The 18121-nt window shown below is 38.0% G+C and overlaps 1 protein-coding gene and 1 long non-coding RNA gene across 4 annotated transcripts in view; one reads left to right on the forward strand and one right to left on the reverse strand.

The window, feature by feature from the left end:
- Window positions 1-18121, forward strand: part of LOC308200800 — a 61137-nt gene that overhangs the window by 5601 nt on the left and 37415 nt on the right. The window lies entirely within an intron of this gene.
- SLC12A1 (solute carrier family 12 member 1) overlaps window positions 1-18121 on the reverse strand; it is a 50724-nt gene that overhangs the window by 1465 nt on the left and 31138 nt on the right. For all 3 annotated transcript variants that reach the window (XM_080607129.1, XM_080607128.1, XM_080607127.1), the window contains exons 18-26: window positions 14804-14944; window positions 13012-13118; window positions 11973-12055; window positions 9312-9455; window positions 8416-8547; window positions 8081-8192; window positions 5749-5835; window positions 3069-3204; window positions 701-768 (exon numbers count right to left, since the gene is read on the reverse strand). In XM_080607129.1, coding sequence (XP_080463255.1) covers window positions 701-768; window positions 3069-3204; window positions 5749-5835; window positions 8081-8192; window positions 8416-8547; window positions 9312-9455; window positions 11973-12055; window positions 13012-13118; window positions 14804-14944 — 1010 coding nt within the window. The remainder of the gene's footprint in view (window positions 1-700; window positions 769-3068; window positions 3205-5748; window positions 5836-8080; window positions 8193-8415; window positions 8548-9311; window positions 9456-11972; window positions 12056-13011; window positions 13119-14803; window positions 14945-18121) is intronic.

Here is an 18121-nt window from a genome sequence, read left to right on the forward strand (position 1 = left end):
TGCAGTCCATCAGTTTATTTCCTGATGCATAGCTATTGTGAGATGTGAGTTTTGATGTATGAGTCAATTTATGGTAAACATTACACAATCACCCCTATTTTGGAGACTGAATTAATGGGGCTAAAGAGCTTTATCTGTGCATCATAAATACTAAGTGATTTTTGACTATCTTTATGAAAAATGTGGCTCTATCTAAAAGTTGATCTGAAAATGACTTTATTCTGTGTTTTTATTGGTGACATTTTCCTTTATGCAGTTAATCATCCTTATTCAGTTTCATGTAGTTTCAAGTAGATCTTGGCAAATGACTCACTCCATTGATTATGTGCAAACCAAAAGAGTTCTTTCTCCAACTTTGAGTTCTTAATAGCTTGGGATGGAAGGGGGGAAGAAAGGAAAATAGGTATTTTGTGCAGGTGGGTAAGCAGGTGTAACACTCAATGTGTAGAGTGGGATGTGAAGATTACATTTTTGACACATTCATGAGTAGAGCTTTGCTTTAAGCTATGAAGAAGTATGAGGAGAGATTCATATTTAGTGCAGTCCCAGAGAATCATCAGTGCAGATTTAAGCCCTTCAAAATGTACTTAAAAGGCTATATTTGCCCTCAATGAGTTAACACAAGTGTTTCTGTTGATCTAGTCTAGAATCCCTATGCACATAATATTCTCTAAGTTAAAACCAAAACCATGCAACTCACAGGACAATGAGGTTAGCTGCCCTTGAATGCTCTTGTAAGAGTTCATTCAAACGGACTTGGCGGTAACTCTGTTTAAACGAAAACATGGGAGAAAGAAAAAGATTGTTAGGTAAATGATCTGCAGTCCTACCTGTAGCCCAAAAGATTTTCTGCGTTGGCAGCACTGGAAGCCAAGTCTGCTCTGTGATCCAAAGTGACAGAGATGGCAAAATACAAGGCTGCCTAGGATGGGCTTCTTGGTTAATACTGATGCCCAGGGGCCAGACTTCTTCACATCTGTTCATGGTCTCCTGGGGATGGAGATTGTTCTGGTACCCACACAGTACCATAGCTGGATCAGGCATAGTTTTCAGGTATCTGTTTGGCTATGTAGCATAGCTGTTTTGGAGATGTGAAGAGACTCGTGATATTGTTTGCTGATGGTTAATACATTAATTCATCTATTTTTGTAGTGTTGAGCTGCCATGCCAGTAAGGCTAAACATCAGCATGTAAATGATCACCTTGCCACCCTACAAAAATTCTTTTCTTCTCCAAAAGACCAGGGCTCTAGAGTAAGACTGTTAACTGCTTTAAGAGTTGTGTATTTGTATGGATGTTTTTTGCACTGCATAAATGGCTATTATTTTGAGATTCAGCCAACCTTACTTTGGTCAGGCTCTCAAACTTTTTAACACATAACAAAAGTCATAGAGAACAAGAGGGTAGAGCAGGGACGTTGCAGCGTGGGAGACAGATGTATCTTAAATGGTGTCTTAAAATAACCTTTCTATTTCAGTAGAGAAGGTAAAAGGTCATTTTTTTCCCCATTCAGACCTTAAATTTTATTTCTCTGCGGAAATTTCACTCTTGTTTTACCTGTGTTACATAAATAAGAATACTTGTAATTTAGAAAGTTATCTCACCAGAGTCATCCTGTAACATCACCCTTTATCTGTGGTGCTGCCAGGCTTTTTTCTCTTGAATTTTAAATGTGTTCTAATGTCCTCCATAAAATTCCCAGAACTGCCTTACTGCTGAAGATAAGAGGCATGTCTTTCCAGGTGTGCAAGCTAGACATTTCGTTGCTGTTATTTTAGAGAGACTTGGCACTTTCCTATTGCTGACTGCTTTAAACATAGAGGTGGTTTTTTTTGGTTCTTTAGTTACTGACCTAGATGAGACCAAGCTTAACCACTGTGTGTGTGTATGTGTATATATGTATTTTTCCTCCTCTTGTATCCTCATTGTTTCTGGACACAAGTGTGTATATTTGGGAGTATATTTATGTTGTCTTTTTTATGGAGATTAAGGACTCTGACTCTCAGGTTTTGATGATTTATTCTGAGAGTGTTTTAAAAGTTTTCTGCCTGCAGCTGACTACCATCATTTTATGCTGGCTATCAAGTCTATGAAAAGGGTAATACAGTGAGGAGTCAGTCTGCTTCCCAGCTGCTGCAGTCAGTAGTATAGTGTGTTATCTTAAATCACCATTGATTTCAGCTTATGTTAATATGTCAGGCTGTGACCCTTGGCATCTCTGATCTCTTACAATCCTTGCTTCACTGAGGAAGTTACCAGCATCATAAAGTGGAGACAACTAAACTCCAAGTGCACTCAGGTTAATCCAACAGGAACTGTACAGAAGATTGCTGGATTCATTCCCTGAGAGTTGCAGCAGAACTTGTGTCTTAAGAATGCAACAGTTCTAGGTAATCTGTTAGCACTGGCCAGATGAAGCCTGGCAGTTCACTGCTAAAAAGATACATTCCAAAAATATTCAAGAGCATCCCAGTCTCTAATTCACCTAGTGGATCAGCCAGCATCAGCCTTAAAATACTTTCAAACTGGGGGATAGATCCTACGTCGTAGGCAGGTTTTTTCAATGGCTCTGCCATTGAGGTAAGAATCCATGCTAAATTTTGCCTTTTGCACAAATTTCAACAGCTAGCTGTAAGGACTGGATTCACCTCTAAATTTGCCAAAGCGGTGAATATTTGGAACTGTTCTCTGCTTAAGAGATTCAGGCACTTAACACTGGAACCCCTTAATAAACCTCAGCAGATCTTATTAGCTTGGGCTTAGCACAGTTCTCTGGCTTCTGGCTTAGAGGTGGCTTTCGTCTGGCTGGCTTTGAATGTAGGCAGAGCTTAGCCTGGAAAATACTTTGTAAAACATACCAAGGTCTTACACAGTACTGAATAATGTAATCATAACACACCCGCAGTGTTTATAACATAAATGAAAATTGTAAATATCAAATACCGGTTTGTACATGTTATGTTTGTAATTCCATATCTGGTATTTCATATTTTCTCACTAATAACTTCAAGCATCTGGTCTAGAGTGTAAGAATAGGTACAAATGTAAAAAGGTAGTGAAGGCTTTACCTTCTCTTTGAATGCTTCCAGCTCAGCATCTGTAATTTTCCACGGAGTCTCTCGCTTTAATTTCTCAGCAGTTGTTATATCTTTGCAGCTTTCATGGAGGCGATATGGTTCAATCATCTCTTCAAAGAATTTCCAACTGAAACAGGAATTACAAAGGATGTCTTGCTGCAGGATATGAACTTACTTATTTGTAGACACTATGTATGGTAGACCCCACTGACTATAACTGTAGCTGAAAAACATGCAAAATCTTTAACTGTTCTGTGTGGCATTGTGCCCCAAGTTTTATCTATACCAGATCAATATGTCGAGGCTATTTGAGGATAACTAAAAGATTATTTGAGGATAATGAAATACTGCATTTGGCCTGTTGTGGTTGCAGAGAATTTGTTGCATTTTCCTGGCTATAGCAAAAATACTGAAAGGAGTTGTGCTGTAACTCCAAACCGCAATATACTGGTCACTGACATTAATAAAAAATATGGGTCTCCTCATAAATACCAAGCTTTTATTCATGTTGTTTTACCATTAACTTGAGCAATCACCTGGCTGGTACAAGTTTACTGTCACAGCTTTCATGAAATAAAAAAACAGGCTTTATAAATTGCCTGTAGCAAGGGGCTGAGGGAAATGCTGTGGATTTTTGCTGTATGGAGATTAGATTGGTGATCATTTCCCATCTTTTCCACAGTTTTTCTCTCTTAATTTCAGTTTGTTTCTTGAAGCTTGTGACTGTCATCATCTGGAGAAGCTTATCCTGCCATGCTTCCCTGCTTGTCATTTTATTGGGTATTTCTATCATCTCACAGAGATCTCAAGGAGTTTGTGTTAATGCAAGTGTGTTTCTATTTGTGTTAATGCAAGTGTGTTTTCCCCTTTATGCAGACAGGCCTAGAAATAAGTGAAATGGGAGCCTGGGCACGGGTTGGACTTTTCAATATGGCCAGGAGGTCAAGAGCTGGCTTAAAGGCAATGCAGCATTTAATGTTGCCGTGGCTGAGTTGCCAGAGAGCTCGTCAACATCCTTAGTGTCTGTTTCAGTATGTAAAAAAGTGATAATACTTTTCATTATTAGTGAAATAGTTGGGATACCAGCTGGGGGAGAGATGCAGTGATCTAGAAAGCGCCTGGCACAGTATTCACTTACTCTGTTCAGATAGTGCTGTTGCAGCAAATGTATTTGAATTTTATGTTAACACCACATCCAAATTCTTTTTGATAGTTTTTATTTCTGTAAAATCATTGCTTAGTACTGGGGAAAAATATTCTGCACAGTTCTTTATATAATTAAAACCATATTAACTTGAGGGATCAAGAGGGTACTAATAAGTGACTTCTACAATTTGTAGGTATCTAGTAATAATATTTTTATGTTCTTCAATTTTACCTCCCAAATCAAAATTTCCAGTGTGCTGTAGAAACACTGGTGAATCTAGTACTGTTTTTGCAAAGTTATGTGTGTAGGGAGAAACGGGGCCCAGAAGGATTAAGAGACTAACCTGAGGTTCACCTCAACTCAGTGGAAAGGCTCTACGTGGTGAAGAGCAGCCCTTTGACTGTAAAGTCTCTGTGGGCTATTGAGTAAGGGATGGGATAGAAGGGAGCATAGCAAGATGAGAACGTTTTCAGAGGATCCTTAATACCAAGATCAATATTGTGAATTGAATTAGGATTCAGTTGTTCACTGAGGAAAGTACTTTTGTCTACATATAGCAGAAGAAATAGGGTATTTCTATAGAGAGATGTTTTAGAAAGCAGGGACTCTTAAGATTTTGGATGTTCTCCAATACGTGGAAAAGGAAATCCATAGCTAACATGAGTAAGCGGAGTTCCCCTTAGCAAAAGAGAGAGATGTTTACCCTTCACCTGGGCTTGTCTATAACAGGTTCTGAAGTAAGTACCTCCTGTAACATGTATATGGAAGGTATCACTATATAAAGTGTCAATGCAAGCCTAGAAAAACAGGAGGAAACTGTTAAGGTCAGATTTTTATGTTTTAACTTGCTGTGGAGAGCAAAAAGTTTAATAGTGGCATGGAACTGAAAACAACTGGACCTAATAGAGTTGGAGGTGGAGCATCCTGAGTGCTGTCTTACCAACTTCCTAACTCTTGCCTGAGAACATGAATTCTGTAGATAAGTTAATTTTTAAAAATATGCATTTGAGTACATTACTATACTTGAGTGATGGAGGTGTATTATAATATTGTACTTGTGGGCAAAGAAGTATGGTTATGCTTGGCCAGAAAGATATTAAGTTTATGAATGCATGGTTAAACCCAGAAGAGTGAGTTGGCAGAGAGGGCAAGTTTACAAGGGAACTGTGGCTGACTGAATAATATGGTGAAGTGTATTGCAAACTAAATAGATACGAAAATACATCATCAAATGCTTGTTAATTTTAGTGTCTCTTAAGTACGGTGTCTAGTTAGGCTTTATTAAAACTATCATTGCAACATAAAGAAAAAAGTCTGTGTTTTTTGACACTTTGGATTGTGATTGCTAAAAGGGACTTCTTTTTCCTGCTGTAGGTTCTTAGCAAATGATTGCAATAAAGCGACAGTTATTCTTTGTGTCTTTGTGGGGCTTTTTTGTTGTTGTTGTTAAATGCTCAGCATAAAAGAAACAAGCTCATGATAAAGGCCTGCTGCTAAGTAATGGATTTTGGTAATGTTTCTTACCTCTCTTTGTTGGGTTTCATATTGATATCACAAATGATATTAATGTCAGCGAATTTTATTCTGAATTTGCTTAGAAGTGAAGCCATCCTGAAAACAAAAGAGAACATTTTATCACTATATTTCTGAGTGCTTTGCATCAAAGAGCACTCATAAATGAGTTAAGATATCAAATGCACTTGTCTCGTCTTTAACTGTATGACAAAGTACTTTAAATGCTTTAATATTTCAGTTTCCAATTACAGAACTGGATTGATGTGATTGCTGTAATATAATTCATTTAACTGGTGATCTATGAAAATAAAAAATAAAAATTGGAAACAAGTAGTGGACAGAGGGGAAGGGTGTTTGTTTTGGAAAAATGCACGGAGTACGTACAACACAGGTCATGTATGCATTGGTGAAAATTTGGTCCAGAAGGTTGATGTGCAATACATAAATCATTTTTTCATGTATGAATTTATATTGATCTACTCATATGTTTTCTTTACATATTTTCATAAAAGAAAATACAGTGCTCTTCTGCACCAGTTGGCAGGAGGAATAGTTTAAAGCTCTGTGTGTTCACGCTGAGATTACAGAGGGACAGTTAAGAAGTTAAGTCAGTTTTGTCTTTGGTTGAAATCTGGTTGGGAACCTCATTTTTTTTTTTTCTTCCCCACCTCCCCCACCCCTTTTCTGGTATGCAAGCTTTGGAATTTGAAAAAGTCAGGAAGTTCCTAGGAGTAAACCATGATGGAAAACCATATTTGCTTATGACCTCAGAATATACTTGTGATTTTCCTATATAATAGGAACATACTGCTTACATAAATCTTTTGAACGCCAAAAATAACCAAGTCTCAACTTCTGTGGAAAGGTTTTAATATTTGGGGAATTACACATTAGAAAAAGTCCAGATTAGTTTTCTTTCTGAACTGAGAAGTACAATGTGTGAAACTGTACTTGGACATCATTGTATTAGATCTTCCTAGAGAACAGAGCCAGCCAGCCTCTGGTGCATCTGTCTGAGGTTTTTGAGTGTGATGGGTGGATTATGCTGCTGAGGACAGCTGATGTTTATGTAGGAATGCGTACGCGTGTTCTTTTCTTGAAACTGAGTCATCAGCTATACTGACCGCCATGTTCACTCTGGCTTTTGTATCGCCAGTGGTGTGCACAGGTACTGAGCTACCTCTGTGTACATCTGTCATGTTTCCACGAATCCTGTTCGATGTCAAAACCTATTTCCACTCTTGGTGGAGCTCGGTGCCTTGTGTGCAAGCCCTGGACCAGGCATCCGCCGTGGTCTCAAACAGCTGAGGTCCAGCAGGCTCCTGACAGGGAGCAGAGCGCTCCCTCACAGGCCCCAATTAGCTGAAAGGCTGCTTTTAGCCAGTGGTACGAGCAGTTTACACAAACGCTTGTGAACCTGTTCTACATCAGTGTGTTGACTTCAGGGCAGTCCTTACTGCTGACAGTACCCCAGCGGTGAGGAGAGAGCCTCCTTCATAAAGTTTCCTTTATGTGAAGGGAAAATCTCAGCAGTGTCCCTGTGGCAGCTGTCTTCGTGAGGCACGGCGTCGTAATCCTAGTGGTGCCGGCTGGCTTCTAACTCCTGTTCTTGCATCTATCCTGACTGCTTTCCGATGGAGTTTTGAATGGATGTGTTGTTTCTAGCTCACTACATAGTGCTACTATTTTTTAAGAAGTAGCATCTGTTGCAAATTTCCATCCCAAATTGCCTGCTTCACCTGCTGATGAAATGGCAGTATTTCTAGTGTGTAAAGGGCCTCGGAAGGAAAGGTCCTGTATACAGTGAGGCTGGTAATAGGTGTGTATTAGTGCCTTTTGTTTGCTTGAAAGCAAATGATTATGAAATCTAGACTTTTAAAAAAAGCTAAGTCAAATTAACTTGGTCTTAAAGTTGATTAACATGGTCTTTACCTTCCTTAACTTTTGCTATGGCTAATCACATTCAAATGGGCTGCCTATGGTATTTGCATATGAGGAGCTTCATGTGTAATTTCACATAGCGTTAACTAGACAATCTTATGTAAATCCCATAAAACTAATGGTACCCTCATTACAAAGTGCAGAGTGTCCTTCTCAGAGAAGGCAATATGAGCTGTTAAAGGGAAAAATACCTGGATGTGAGTTTCCTTTGGTAATCACCATTTACACTGAGCCCTGAGTGCTATGCCATAAGCTCAACACCTTTCTATGAAGTATTTGTTTTGGTACTACTGACAGTTTTTAAAACAAAAAGTTTTGCTGACTAATTCCCAGCTTTCTGCTGTATATGTATTATATTTATCACACTCTTTAAGCAGTGATGCAAAATAGTTATATTTACACTAGTTTTTCTTCTTCAATCCTATTGGCTTTTCCTCCAGTGAAGATCCTTAATTTGCAATTTTTCCACTTCTTCCTGATAGTTAGAATGTAAGGAATTAGGATTGTTAGACCTGGAAGAACATATAAAATTGCAGGAAAATCAAATTAGTGCATTGTGTGGGAGAACTGCCATGCTTAATATTGGCCATGTTGGACATACTTTTCTGTTTGTTTAAAATATTTTAAAATGAACTTAACTACTTAATCTTAAAACAGTTTTGTACAAGTTCCCAAGTATGTTTTTGTTTGGTAACACAGAAATCTTTCCCTGCGGTTCTCACTTGAATTCCTTACCTCCATCATCGAACAGCCACCAAATGTCAATTGTACCTTTTCCTTGCTTCTTTTTAAATTGAGTGCTGGCTTCTAGCAGCTTCTGATTGAATTCACCCACGTGCATTGACTGTATTGTGTTAATGGTGCTCTCTGAAATGAGAAAGAGAAAATGTGGAAAGATTTCTGACGAGTTGAGCAACGTGTAGCTGTAGGGAGCCAAATGGAGAAAAAGCTTCAGGATTCCCCCCCCCCCCCCCCCCCCCCCCCCCCAGTCACTGTAGTTCTTTTTCAATTCCTTTGTACAAAATAAAGGATTAAAAAGATTAGTGAAATTGTGCCTATCCTTACTATAAGTTTGCTGTTTACTTAGGAACAAATGGTATGTTGGAGTTCATCCATATAACATTCAGAAACAATGGATTATTTCCATAACTTGGCATGTTTATATGATACCATCAGATGTTAAAGGCATTAAACTAGTATCTTAAATCTGTGAACGCTTCTATATTTGTTTAAACTTACTTATGTAAGCAAAACTGGCTGATATCCTTATAAGCAACAAGAACATATCTCCCAGAAACAGGTGATGGTATTTTGTTGCCTGAATCAAGATGAGGAACTAGAGAAATACCTGTTTGCTGTCACATGGATTTGCTTTCTTTCATTAGACTGTCTTGTTAAAAATTCAGCAAATGTGTAAATATTTGTTGTGCTAGGTGGGGTCTCCTGTGTCGTGAGGACACTGCTCTGCATTACAGTGTGGCCACCAAGGCCTGTTTGCGCAGGGCAGGTCTTGTTCCAGGAGCCTCTGTGTGGCTCAGGAGCTTTGGTCTTACAGCTGAAGTCCAGCTTGCGTATTGGTGAGAGTGTAATGAATTGAAAGGTCAGGAAGAAGTTCTTATTTCAGAACTTACCCTTTTTTGTTTCATGCTTTGAGATATTGAGCTTTCTGGCTTTTCTGAAGAATCCACAGATGCCACTTTTTTCTTCTTCAAATTCATTTTCTTTAATGGTAGCTTCCAGTGCCAACCTCTCCTGCTCCAGCTTCTCTAATTCCTCTGTATATGAGAAAAAGTAGGGGAACTGGTAACACATCATTTTCTATTTCAAATAAAAACACATATTGAAATAACAGCGATGTTGTAATTGCTGTTGTGGTTCTTAGTACACAATGTAAAGCTGCTGGGAGAAAAAGTCTTTAAATACTTTCTCCTTGCAAACCAATAGGGAGGAAGAAGCTGAATTCACCTCTGGAAGCCCTAACTTAGGGTGCTCGCGCCTATCACAGCAGTGAATATTAAAGTGCTAGTTAACCATTCTCAGACTTCCTTTTCAAGATCAAATTCAGTATTACTGTATTGTATGGTTACATGAGATACTATGCATTTATTTATGTTTGTGGGTTGTCTTCATACTTAAGAATTCAAAAACAGATCAGGAAAGCTGTTTTCCTAAAGTGAGAAAGCTGGTGTATTGAGTTCAAGCTCTTGGGCCCCTGCTCTGAGAGCAAGGCTACATCAATTTGGACTTGAGATTCTCAGAAATATGTAAGGATACTGAATATGTGATCAGTTTCTAAGCTGAAGTATTTCTGATGTTTTATTTTTTTTCAACTTAATAGAAAAATTCAGATTTAGCTAAACAATTCTGTAAATTCAATAATATAAAAGAACAATTCCACCTTAGCAATATTAGACTTCTGGTGAGGAAAAAGTACAATGTGTTATTGTGGTATATATTATGATGAGGCACTAATTTTATGGTGATACAAGCTTTTACCTGCAGAAAGCTTTTTTTTTTTCAAAAGGAAGACTTCTGTTTATGTAGAGTGAGGTAAATTTATTTAGTAAATTGTGTTTGTTTTTTTAAAAACAAAACCTCACCAGTTGGACATCATAAGCACTTTTGGCACTCTCAATTGCCAATGTAAATGGATACCATTTCTTTTACTTTAGAATCCATGACAACCTTGTGCTTCTGGTTATTAGAGGTGATGATAACCACCAACTTAATGGTTATTCACAAATAGAATTTCAGTTTCTCTCTTGAACAGACTTCCATAGCAAATAGAATAGAGTACAATCTTTTTTTTTTTCATTTTGGAGGCTGCATCTGCTTCAAAACATTTCTGCATATGAGAGGGGTTTTATTTTATTTGCTCTACTGTTTCTAATTCTTTCTCATTCTTAGTGTCTTAAAACTTGGTTTGTAAGAATGCAAAGTTGGTAGTTGCTGAAATTTCACTGGATGACTATATCTTCTGAGCAGTCATTTTCTGACTCTCAGTATGAAGAGGCAGGCAGTTCTACTGGAGGTATCCACAGGTTGCGGGAAGCATAAATCTATTTTTAGTATTTTCTTAAGTTCTTGTCATGTTGCACTGTAGCTCTCCATGCACATCAGACTACCAGAGATTCTCCTGGGTGAATATTCATCTACTGTTTTTTTTTTTTGTTTGTTTGTTTTTTAAAAAAGGAGTCTCTAGTGCCTTTTAATTCGTAGGTGATTTGCTTTTGGGGGCTGCCTCATCCCTAGAATCCATCCTCTTTAGTGGAGAAATATCTTTTGTTTTAATTAGCTCAGTTAAAGTACTTATGTCCTTTCTGGGTGTTCTTTCAGCAGTCCTGAGCACGGTCTGTCAGTGGGTCTCAGAGATGCTGTGGGGAGAAGCTGGAGGCAGATTTACAGCAGGCGGCAGCAAAGAGTCACCATTCTTCTTTTCCTGCCTACATCTACATTCCTTGTCTACAGATTTTATCTAATTTGTATCACAAAAACTTTCTCTGGTGAGGTCTACATGGGACACTGGGAGTAACTTCCGGGTTTAGATTGGATCTGTCTGCTCAAGTGAACAAGCTTACAGGAAATGGAAAAGTTATTGTACTGAAAACCTGGAGAATTGTTCTAATAAGGTGTTTATATGGAGCCATTCCCTCCCCAGGTTACATGAGGAACCAGTAGAACTCTGGTGTCCTAAAGAGGAAAGGGAAAACAAAGGCCACCAATAAACGTAGCTCTGGGAAGTCCTTTTGCAACTGCTGCTGCTAATGTAAGGAAGAATGAACAAAAGGTGAAAAGGAGAATTGATATTTCCTGAAGTTTTGAGATTTTTGCGGCTTTCTGGGCCACAGCGTTCCACAGAGGTGATACTGAAAGCACAGCTTCCTGATTCCCATCAGCCCCAGAGATCTCAGGTAGGCAGACTGAGGAAGATGTGCTAAGAGCAGGAAGGAATCATGCTGGAGCAACTGGTTGCTGTGGCACAGCATGATTTTACTGCTTTAGTCTGTGCCTGTGCTACGAGTGCTTTGGGAGTTCAGTTCTCTCTTGTGCAGAACCCATTAGCATTTGAGGGTTGGCCTCCTGTTGTAACTACCAGTGGACATCTGCTTCAGCAAGGATTTTGGGAAGGATTGAAACTGCAGAAGCAATGAGGAACTGTAGAAGTTACAGGTGTAGGAACTAATCTAGAAACCAGATGGTGATGCTAAGAGTATTGGTCAGAATCTTCCCTGTGCTGAGCATGTAACTACCATAGATGTGAAGTATAATTTGACTACTGAGTCACCACATACCTTGAACCTGGAGGACTTGAGATATATCAAATCCTTGGCTAATTCTGATGATAATCATTCCAAGCTCAAAATCAAAGGCATCACTGGAAAAAAAAAAAAGAATATATATCATTTCATATCATGCATGTCAGCGAGGAAAGCTGCCTTGAGCTGATAAGTAAAAGTGTTAGTGCTCAGTGGAGGTATTCCTGCCATGTGCTGGGCTATTCTGGGTAAAATTGCAGGAGGTATTGCCCAAGAATCAAGTACAGTTCTATCAAATTTTTTCCTTCATTTGAGTGGAGGGAAAAAAAGTACCATTGGGTATGGAAACAGATAGGCTATTCCTAAAATAACAGGTGTTTCACACAACACTTTTTAGGAGTTAGGTTGCCATTAGCTATTTTTTTCTCCCTTCTCTGAGGAAATAACAAAGCTGGGGTGGGTTTTGTATTTCTTTGACTTGCAAAAGGTTTGCAGGTGAGTTTTGAGCAAGAATCTGAGAAGCCTGTTTCTAAATGACTGTTTCTGGCTAAATCCCAATCCACAGAGCTGCTGAGCCTTAGGCACACAAGAGATTTGAAGCAAGGCTTTTCCTCTGTCTCCTAGGCTTAAAAGAAGAATTCCATGATGTTCTCTTATTCCCTAAGTGTGTACATTAGGGTTGTTTTTCTCAGAGCTCCTGCCCACAAAAAAAAAAAAAAAAAAGAGAGAGAAAATATAGTTCTGCAAAAGCACTGCTAACAGCAGTGCAGCTTCTTTCTGTAGCATTGTCAAGCCACATAATCTCCAACTGTGCCAGACGTTTTCTAAGCAGATCTTGCAAGGTGAGTGAAGCCATGGAGTGCTTTTTTATGAACAGAAAGTTCTGTTACAGAGGTAGCATGTGTGAACCCAGATCTCTAGGTTTATTCTTACATTTTTCTACATGTTAAGTTCTGTATAGAATCATTAAGGTTGTAAAAGACCTCCAAGATCATCTGGTCCAACCGTTGTATGGAAATGCCTTATTAATCTAGACTAGAGGGAGTGAAAAAGGTGATGCTGAACTGTGACTTACTGTATAACACCCACATAGTTTTCAACTTGCGAGGCAGCAGCATTTCTCCAGTCCTTCTTAAATCCAATCACCAAGGTATTTGGTTTCATTCTACCCAAGCCTGATGCCTATCAATATTAAAACACTGCTTGAGAATACACACACACATGCTCTTACTGTAAATGAGAAGTAATGGTGAAAGATAACTGAAGTAATAATGTTCTGAATACGCTTATGACTACATTGTATTTCATGAATGTCCTTCATGCTCCTACCCATGCAAAAAGATTAGCTCTAAATCATTCCAACTATAAATGATTTTTAGATGACAGAAATGTAGTTTTTCTAAATTTGCTAAAGCATTCATTTGCATTTCTTCTGACATGCTCTCATTAAAATGGTTCAATAACTTGTAATCAAGAGAGAGTTCAAGCGCTGTTTGTATGCTCACTCTAAGATAATAACATAAAGCTTTTATCAGATTCGGAATACCCAATAGATTAACTGGGTCTGAAGTCTTTTTAAACACCTCAGATACGTAGAGAAGGCATATCCTCTTAAGAATATTTTTTTGCCTTAAGCTTAGAAACTGTTGCTGTTCTGTTCTGTTTCTGCTGTGTTCATTCCAAAAGGTTATTTATCCAGAAGCAGCTAAGCATGCTCTGTAGATAAAATTACAGTTTATAAACAGGAAGAACAAATGGATTGTCAATATATTACTTTGCCTCCAAAAATGGACCTGGATGCTAAAACCTGAAAAAGTAAGGGCTATCAGTTCTAGTTTCAGCTAACGTAATTCTTATAGAAATCTGAATACTCGGTGTATTGGGAACCTTCAGGAGGAGATCCACAAATACATAAAGTTACTATGTTTGCCAATTTGTACTGAAAGCAAAAAGAAAATACAAAAAACTGTTGAAATCTTGGTATGTTTTTTGTTGTTGTTTCTTTCTTTGTTATTTTTTTTTGTTTTTTTTTTGGTTGGTTTTGGGGTAACACTGTTACATTTGCATTGTTTACATTCAAATGAATAAGTGCTTGGCAAACCAATACATTTGTCCTTAGGTTATTACAGTGATTATATAGTTATTCTTGTATGCTGGGAGTTATTTGTGGTTTAGGTAGTAATGGAAAGGAAGAGATCTTTAGACTATGATTGTTCTCAAAATCATTAGATGATGCTTAAACCAAAGGTGAAGTATCCATGTCAAGTTTTGATAGAACAAAATCTCTCTGCATTTTGTCTCAGTACTTTTGTGTTTAAATACATTTGAGAGACAGAGAAATGGAAAACATATAAAAAGTGCCTCTGTTGTTATAGCCATTTAAAAATGGACTTTTGGAAAAAGTCTGCTGTATTCTTAGGGTAATAGAAAAATATTGCCCACTTTTTTAGATGGCGTTCTCTGTTTGCAAAAAATGTATGTTTATTACACTTTGTTTTCAATAAATGCAAAAAAATTCTTAGATACTTATTATGCTGCATAATACCAAGCAATAGAATTGATTTGAAGTGTATCAAGTGTCAGCTGCACAGACATTCATATGTTGCCCTGTAGAGGCCTTTTTTTTTTTTTTTTAGGAAGTATCTGGTTCACTTAGGAAAGAATCAGCCTGCCTTGTCTCCTAATCCCATAGCCCAGAACTAGATCTGTTTATGAAATATAAATACATGTACCCCCAGAATGCCCTCTCTATTTATAACATTTTCCATACATACACAGGACTTCTTAACAAGTAAACAGAAATGCTTTCCATAAAGGGATGCTTTGATGTAGCACTCTTCTATGTGTTCTGTAAACAAAAAGCTTACTTGAAGGAGACTTTTGACTCCATCTCTGAAGCTGTCAGCTGCCACTGCCGCATAAAAGGCTTTTCTTTTGTTCTTTGTAAGCCAGGCCTGCTTTTTTGCCATGCCACTGTTCATCTCCTTAACACACAGCTTGCGTGGTCCCTGCATGATACAATAAAATATTATTAAGAAGGCTTTGTATTATACATCACGGAGTGATTTTGAAGGAGTTACCTAGTCTGCTGTGGGAGTAAATGGAGAGAGTCAGAAAAATACATTTCCCAAAAGAGTCCGCAGAGATTCAACCCTTTGAAAAGAACTAGGCTGCTAACATAATTCACATTCTGCTCAAGAATGCTGAGGCTGTTAATGCTACTTAAATATAGTGATTCTGACAGAAAGGATGACTACTCTGGGCTGTAGCATCTTAGAAAAATATCTAAGGTATGATGAAACATCTCAGAGTGAATAAACTCCTTTCCTGACTTGATTACATAAATAAGGCTGAGCAGATCTACATACACCGTGTTAAACTACTGTCTACTAATAAGAAGAGAAAGATGTTGCCATACAATTAAACATGTCACTGCCTTTGTTACCAGGTCCTTCCTGTGGTCATCTGGTAATTTAATGAGGCAAAATCCGTGTCTCTATCCAAGTCATAAGACCTAGTACATTCTCAGGAGTGAAAGGCTTGGCAGTCAGTCCCCAGAAAGATTTGGCCCAGGGGAGACATCAAGGCTGCAAGCAGGGAATTTATAAAGATAAGATAAGTTTGGGGAGCATATATCTGGAATTTAACTGATTGCAAAAATCTGTGCTCTTAAGTGTGAGGTTAAGGTTTGTGAGGCCTTGTTTATTGCCTTTTATACTGATTTTTAGAAAGCTGTAACAGTAGTCTAGCTCTTCTGCAGTGAAGACGAAACACAGAGAGGGATGCTCAAGGTGCTGGCTTTGGAGTGTTACTGGCTGCACAGGTAGTTTTTGCTTTCCGAGGAATAATAGAAAGTGGGATTGTAAACTGTGGGAGTGTGTCCAGCAACATCCGAGACAGAAGTAGTAATTAGATGTGTCAGAAAGATGCAGATAACTTGGAAGCACTTGAAATCAAGTGAGTGTGTTTGCTTGTTCTTAATGCGGGAAGTGGTACCAGACTGGTTTGTTAGAAACAGATGATTTAGAACTTGAGTTTGCTACAGAGTCGCATTTCATGCAGTCTGCAGTCACCGCTTTACTCTTTTATAATTTCTAGTAGTTTTGAAGGGTGCAAGCTGCCATTTTGGTTCCAAAGGGACAGAAAACTAATAGAACTCAGTAAAACTTTCATACAACATAAAACTAGAAAGGCTTGGTAAACTCAGGCTCAGGAGGTTATATTTCAAAATTCATATTTAAATCTTTCACACTTAAAGTAAGTTAGTATCTGGTAGCTTCTCCTGCTAAGCTAGGAAACTGGTTAAAATTGCGTAGAGGAAGAATTAGATTTTTTTTTTTTAGCCATAACAAATACTATAGGCTCAAAATTTCCCATTCGAGAACAGCATAAAACTGAAAGACATACACTCTGAAATGAAGTGTATGGGAAGAATCACTTAATTTAAAAACAATTTGAAAGGGGTGATACGGACTGTAAACTCAGAATTTCTTTGTCTCAGAGCTTTTCAGCCTTGCTGAAGTACTTTTTATTATTTTTTTTTCCTGGGAGGAAGGAAATTGGATGTACTGTATGTTTATAGAGATGTAGAAATAACTGCAATACATTTATTTTCACTTAATTGGTGTTGGCTGATAGAAAAAGGAGAAAAGGGGATATAGAAAAGGAGAAAATTTTCAGCAAGTTCCACGTATAAAGCAGCACTGAAAAAGAAAATGAAATGATCTGGCAGAGTTTGTGTGTCATGTTTTATCTACGCATTTTTAATTGTTTCAAATAATAATGTGAATTTTGATCTGATCAAAAGCAGGCTGGATTGATGCTTACTCAGGCATCGTCCCTCACGTAGTTCTGTTAATGCATGACTTTTTGGAAAGCACAGGAGGAGGGATGTAAATGCACGTGATTTTTCAGAGACCATACTGCACTCTTGGGTGACAGTAAGCTTACCGGAGTATTTCTTTTTAATGTGTAACTTGAGAAGAGTTTGCTGCATTATTCATGAACCTGTGAATTCGTGAAAAGGAAAAATAAAAGAAAACATTTACAATTATCTTGCACGATATAAGATGCTTCTGCTGTCCAAGGGGACAGTCCCACTTCATCAGATGATAGCCTATCTGTCCTTCCCTGCTCCTCCTTTGTATCACTGTTCATGTTTAGCAATTGTGCAGTGAATTGTGGTACAGATGAAGACTAACCTTGCAAAAATATTTGTGAAAGCAGGGAGAAAAAGCAGAATAGTCCTTTTCACTGGAAAATCACTGTTCAAGCCAACATGCAGCCACAACCTTAAAGATGGTTTAAAAGCTGTTTGTCTCTATATTAAATTCCCATATTTATTTTACCCATCTGTGAACATTCCATTATCATGTTCCCAGAAAGTTTCTTGCCCCCATTTGGGGATAGAAAATGGAAGATGTTCCCTTTGGCATAGTCTCAAAACTTTATGCGTAGCTAGCAGCATGTCAGCCTTTGAGGCAAAATATGTTGGATATTACATTTATGGGTAAATGGTCTCACTGTGTTTGTTATGATATATATTGTATCTTCAGTACAGTGCCTGGATTTCCAGCTCTCTCTGGAGCCCTGGAAGCTTATGTGACAGTAAGACACCTCACAGTCTTGTACTATGGCAGCAAACTGATTCGAAGTACTCCCTGACATTATGGCATTCCCACTCCCAGGACACAGGAATTTTTTCATCTGGTTGTTGCCATAGTTTTGCAAATTGCTAAGGTTCATTGTGTCACACTTTTATTACCAACCACATTAAATTTAGCTTTTGTTACTGGAGAAATAATAGGAGAATAAAAATGCTTACACTGGCAAAATATTTTTTTTTAATAGACTAAAATGAAATTTCAGTTCTACATAGAAAGTAGTAATATCAGAGAAACATGCCTAAATAAATCAGAAAACATGCTGGAACTCAACCTTATGAATCTGCCTAATCTCAGGATCTTGTTGGGTTTGCTTCTGTGCTTATTGAATGCAGTGGGAAAGCTACCAATAATTACAATAGAAAAGGATTAGAGCCATTCACTCTTTATAGATTCATTCAGTTTGGAAAAAATCACATGTAGCTCCTATATACTCCCATTCTACAAAGTGACAGCATCACAGGAATTATTCTTATGCTCATGTGGAAGAATACATTATCTTGTCTGGAGTGACTCTGTTAG

Source organism: Anser brachyrhynchus, assembly GCF_964034855.1.
Source record: "Anser brachyrhynchus genome assembly, chromosome: 11".
NCBI lineage: Eukaryota > Metazoa > Chordata > Aves > Anseriformes > Anatidae > Anser > Anser brachyrhynchus.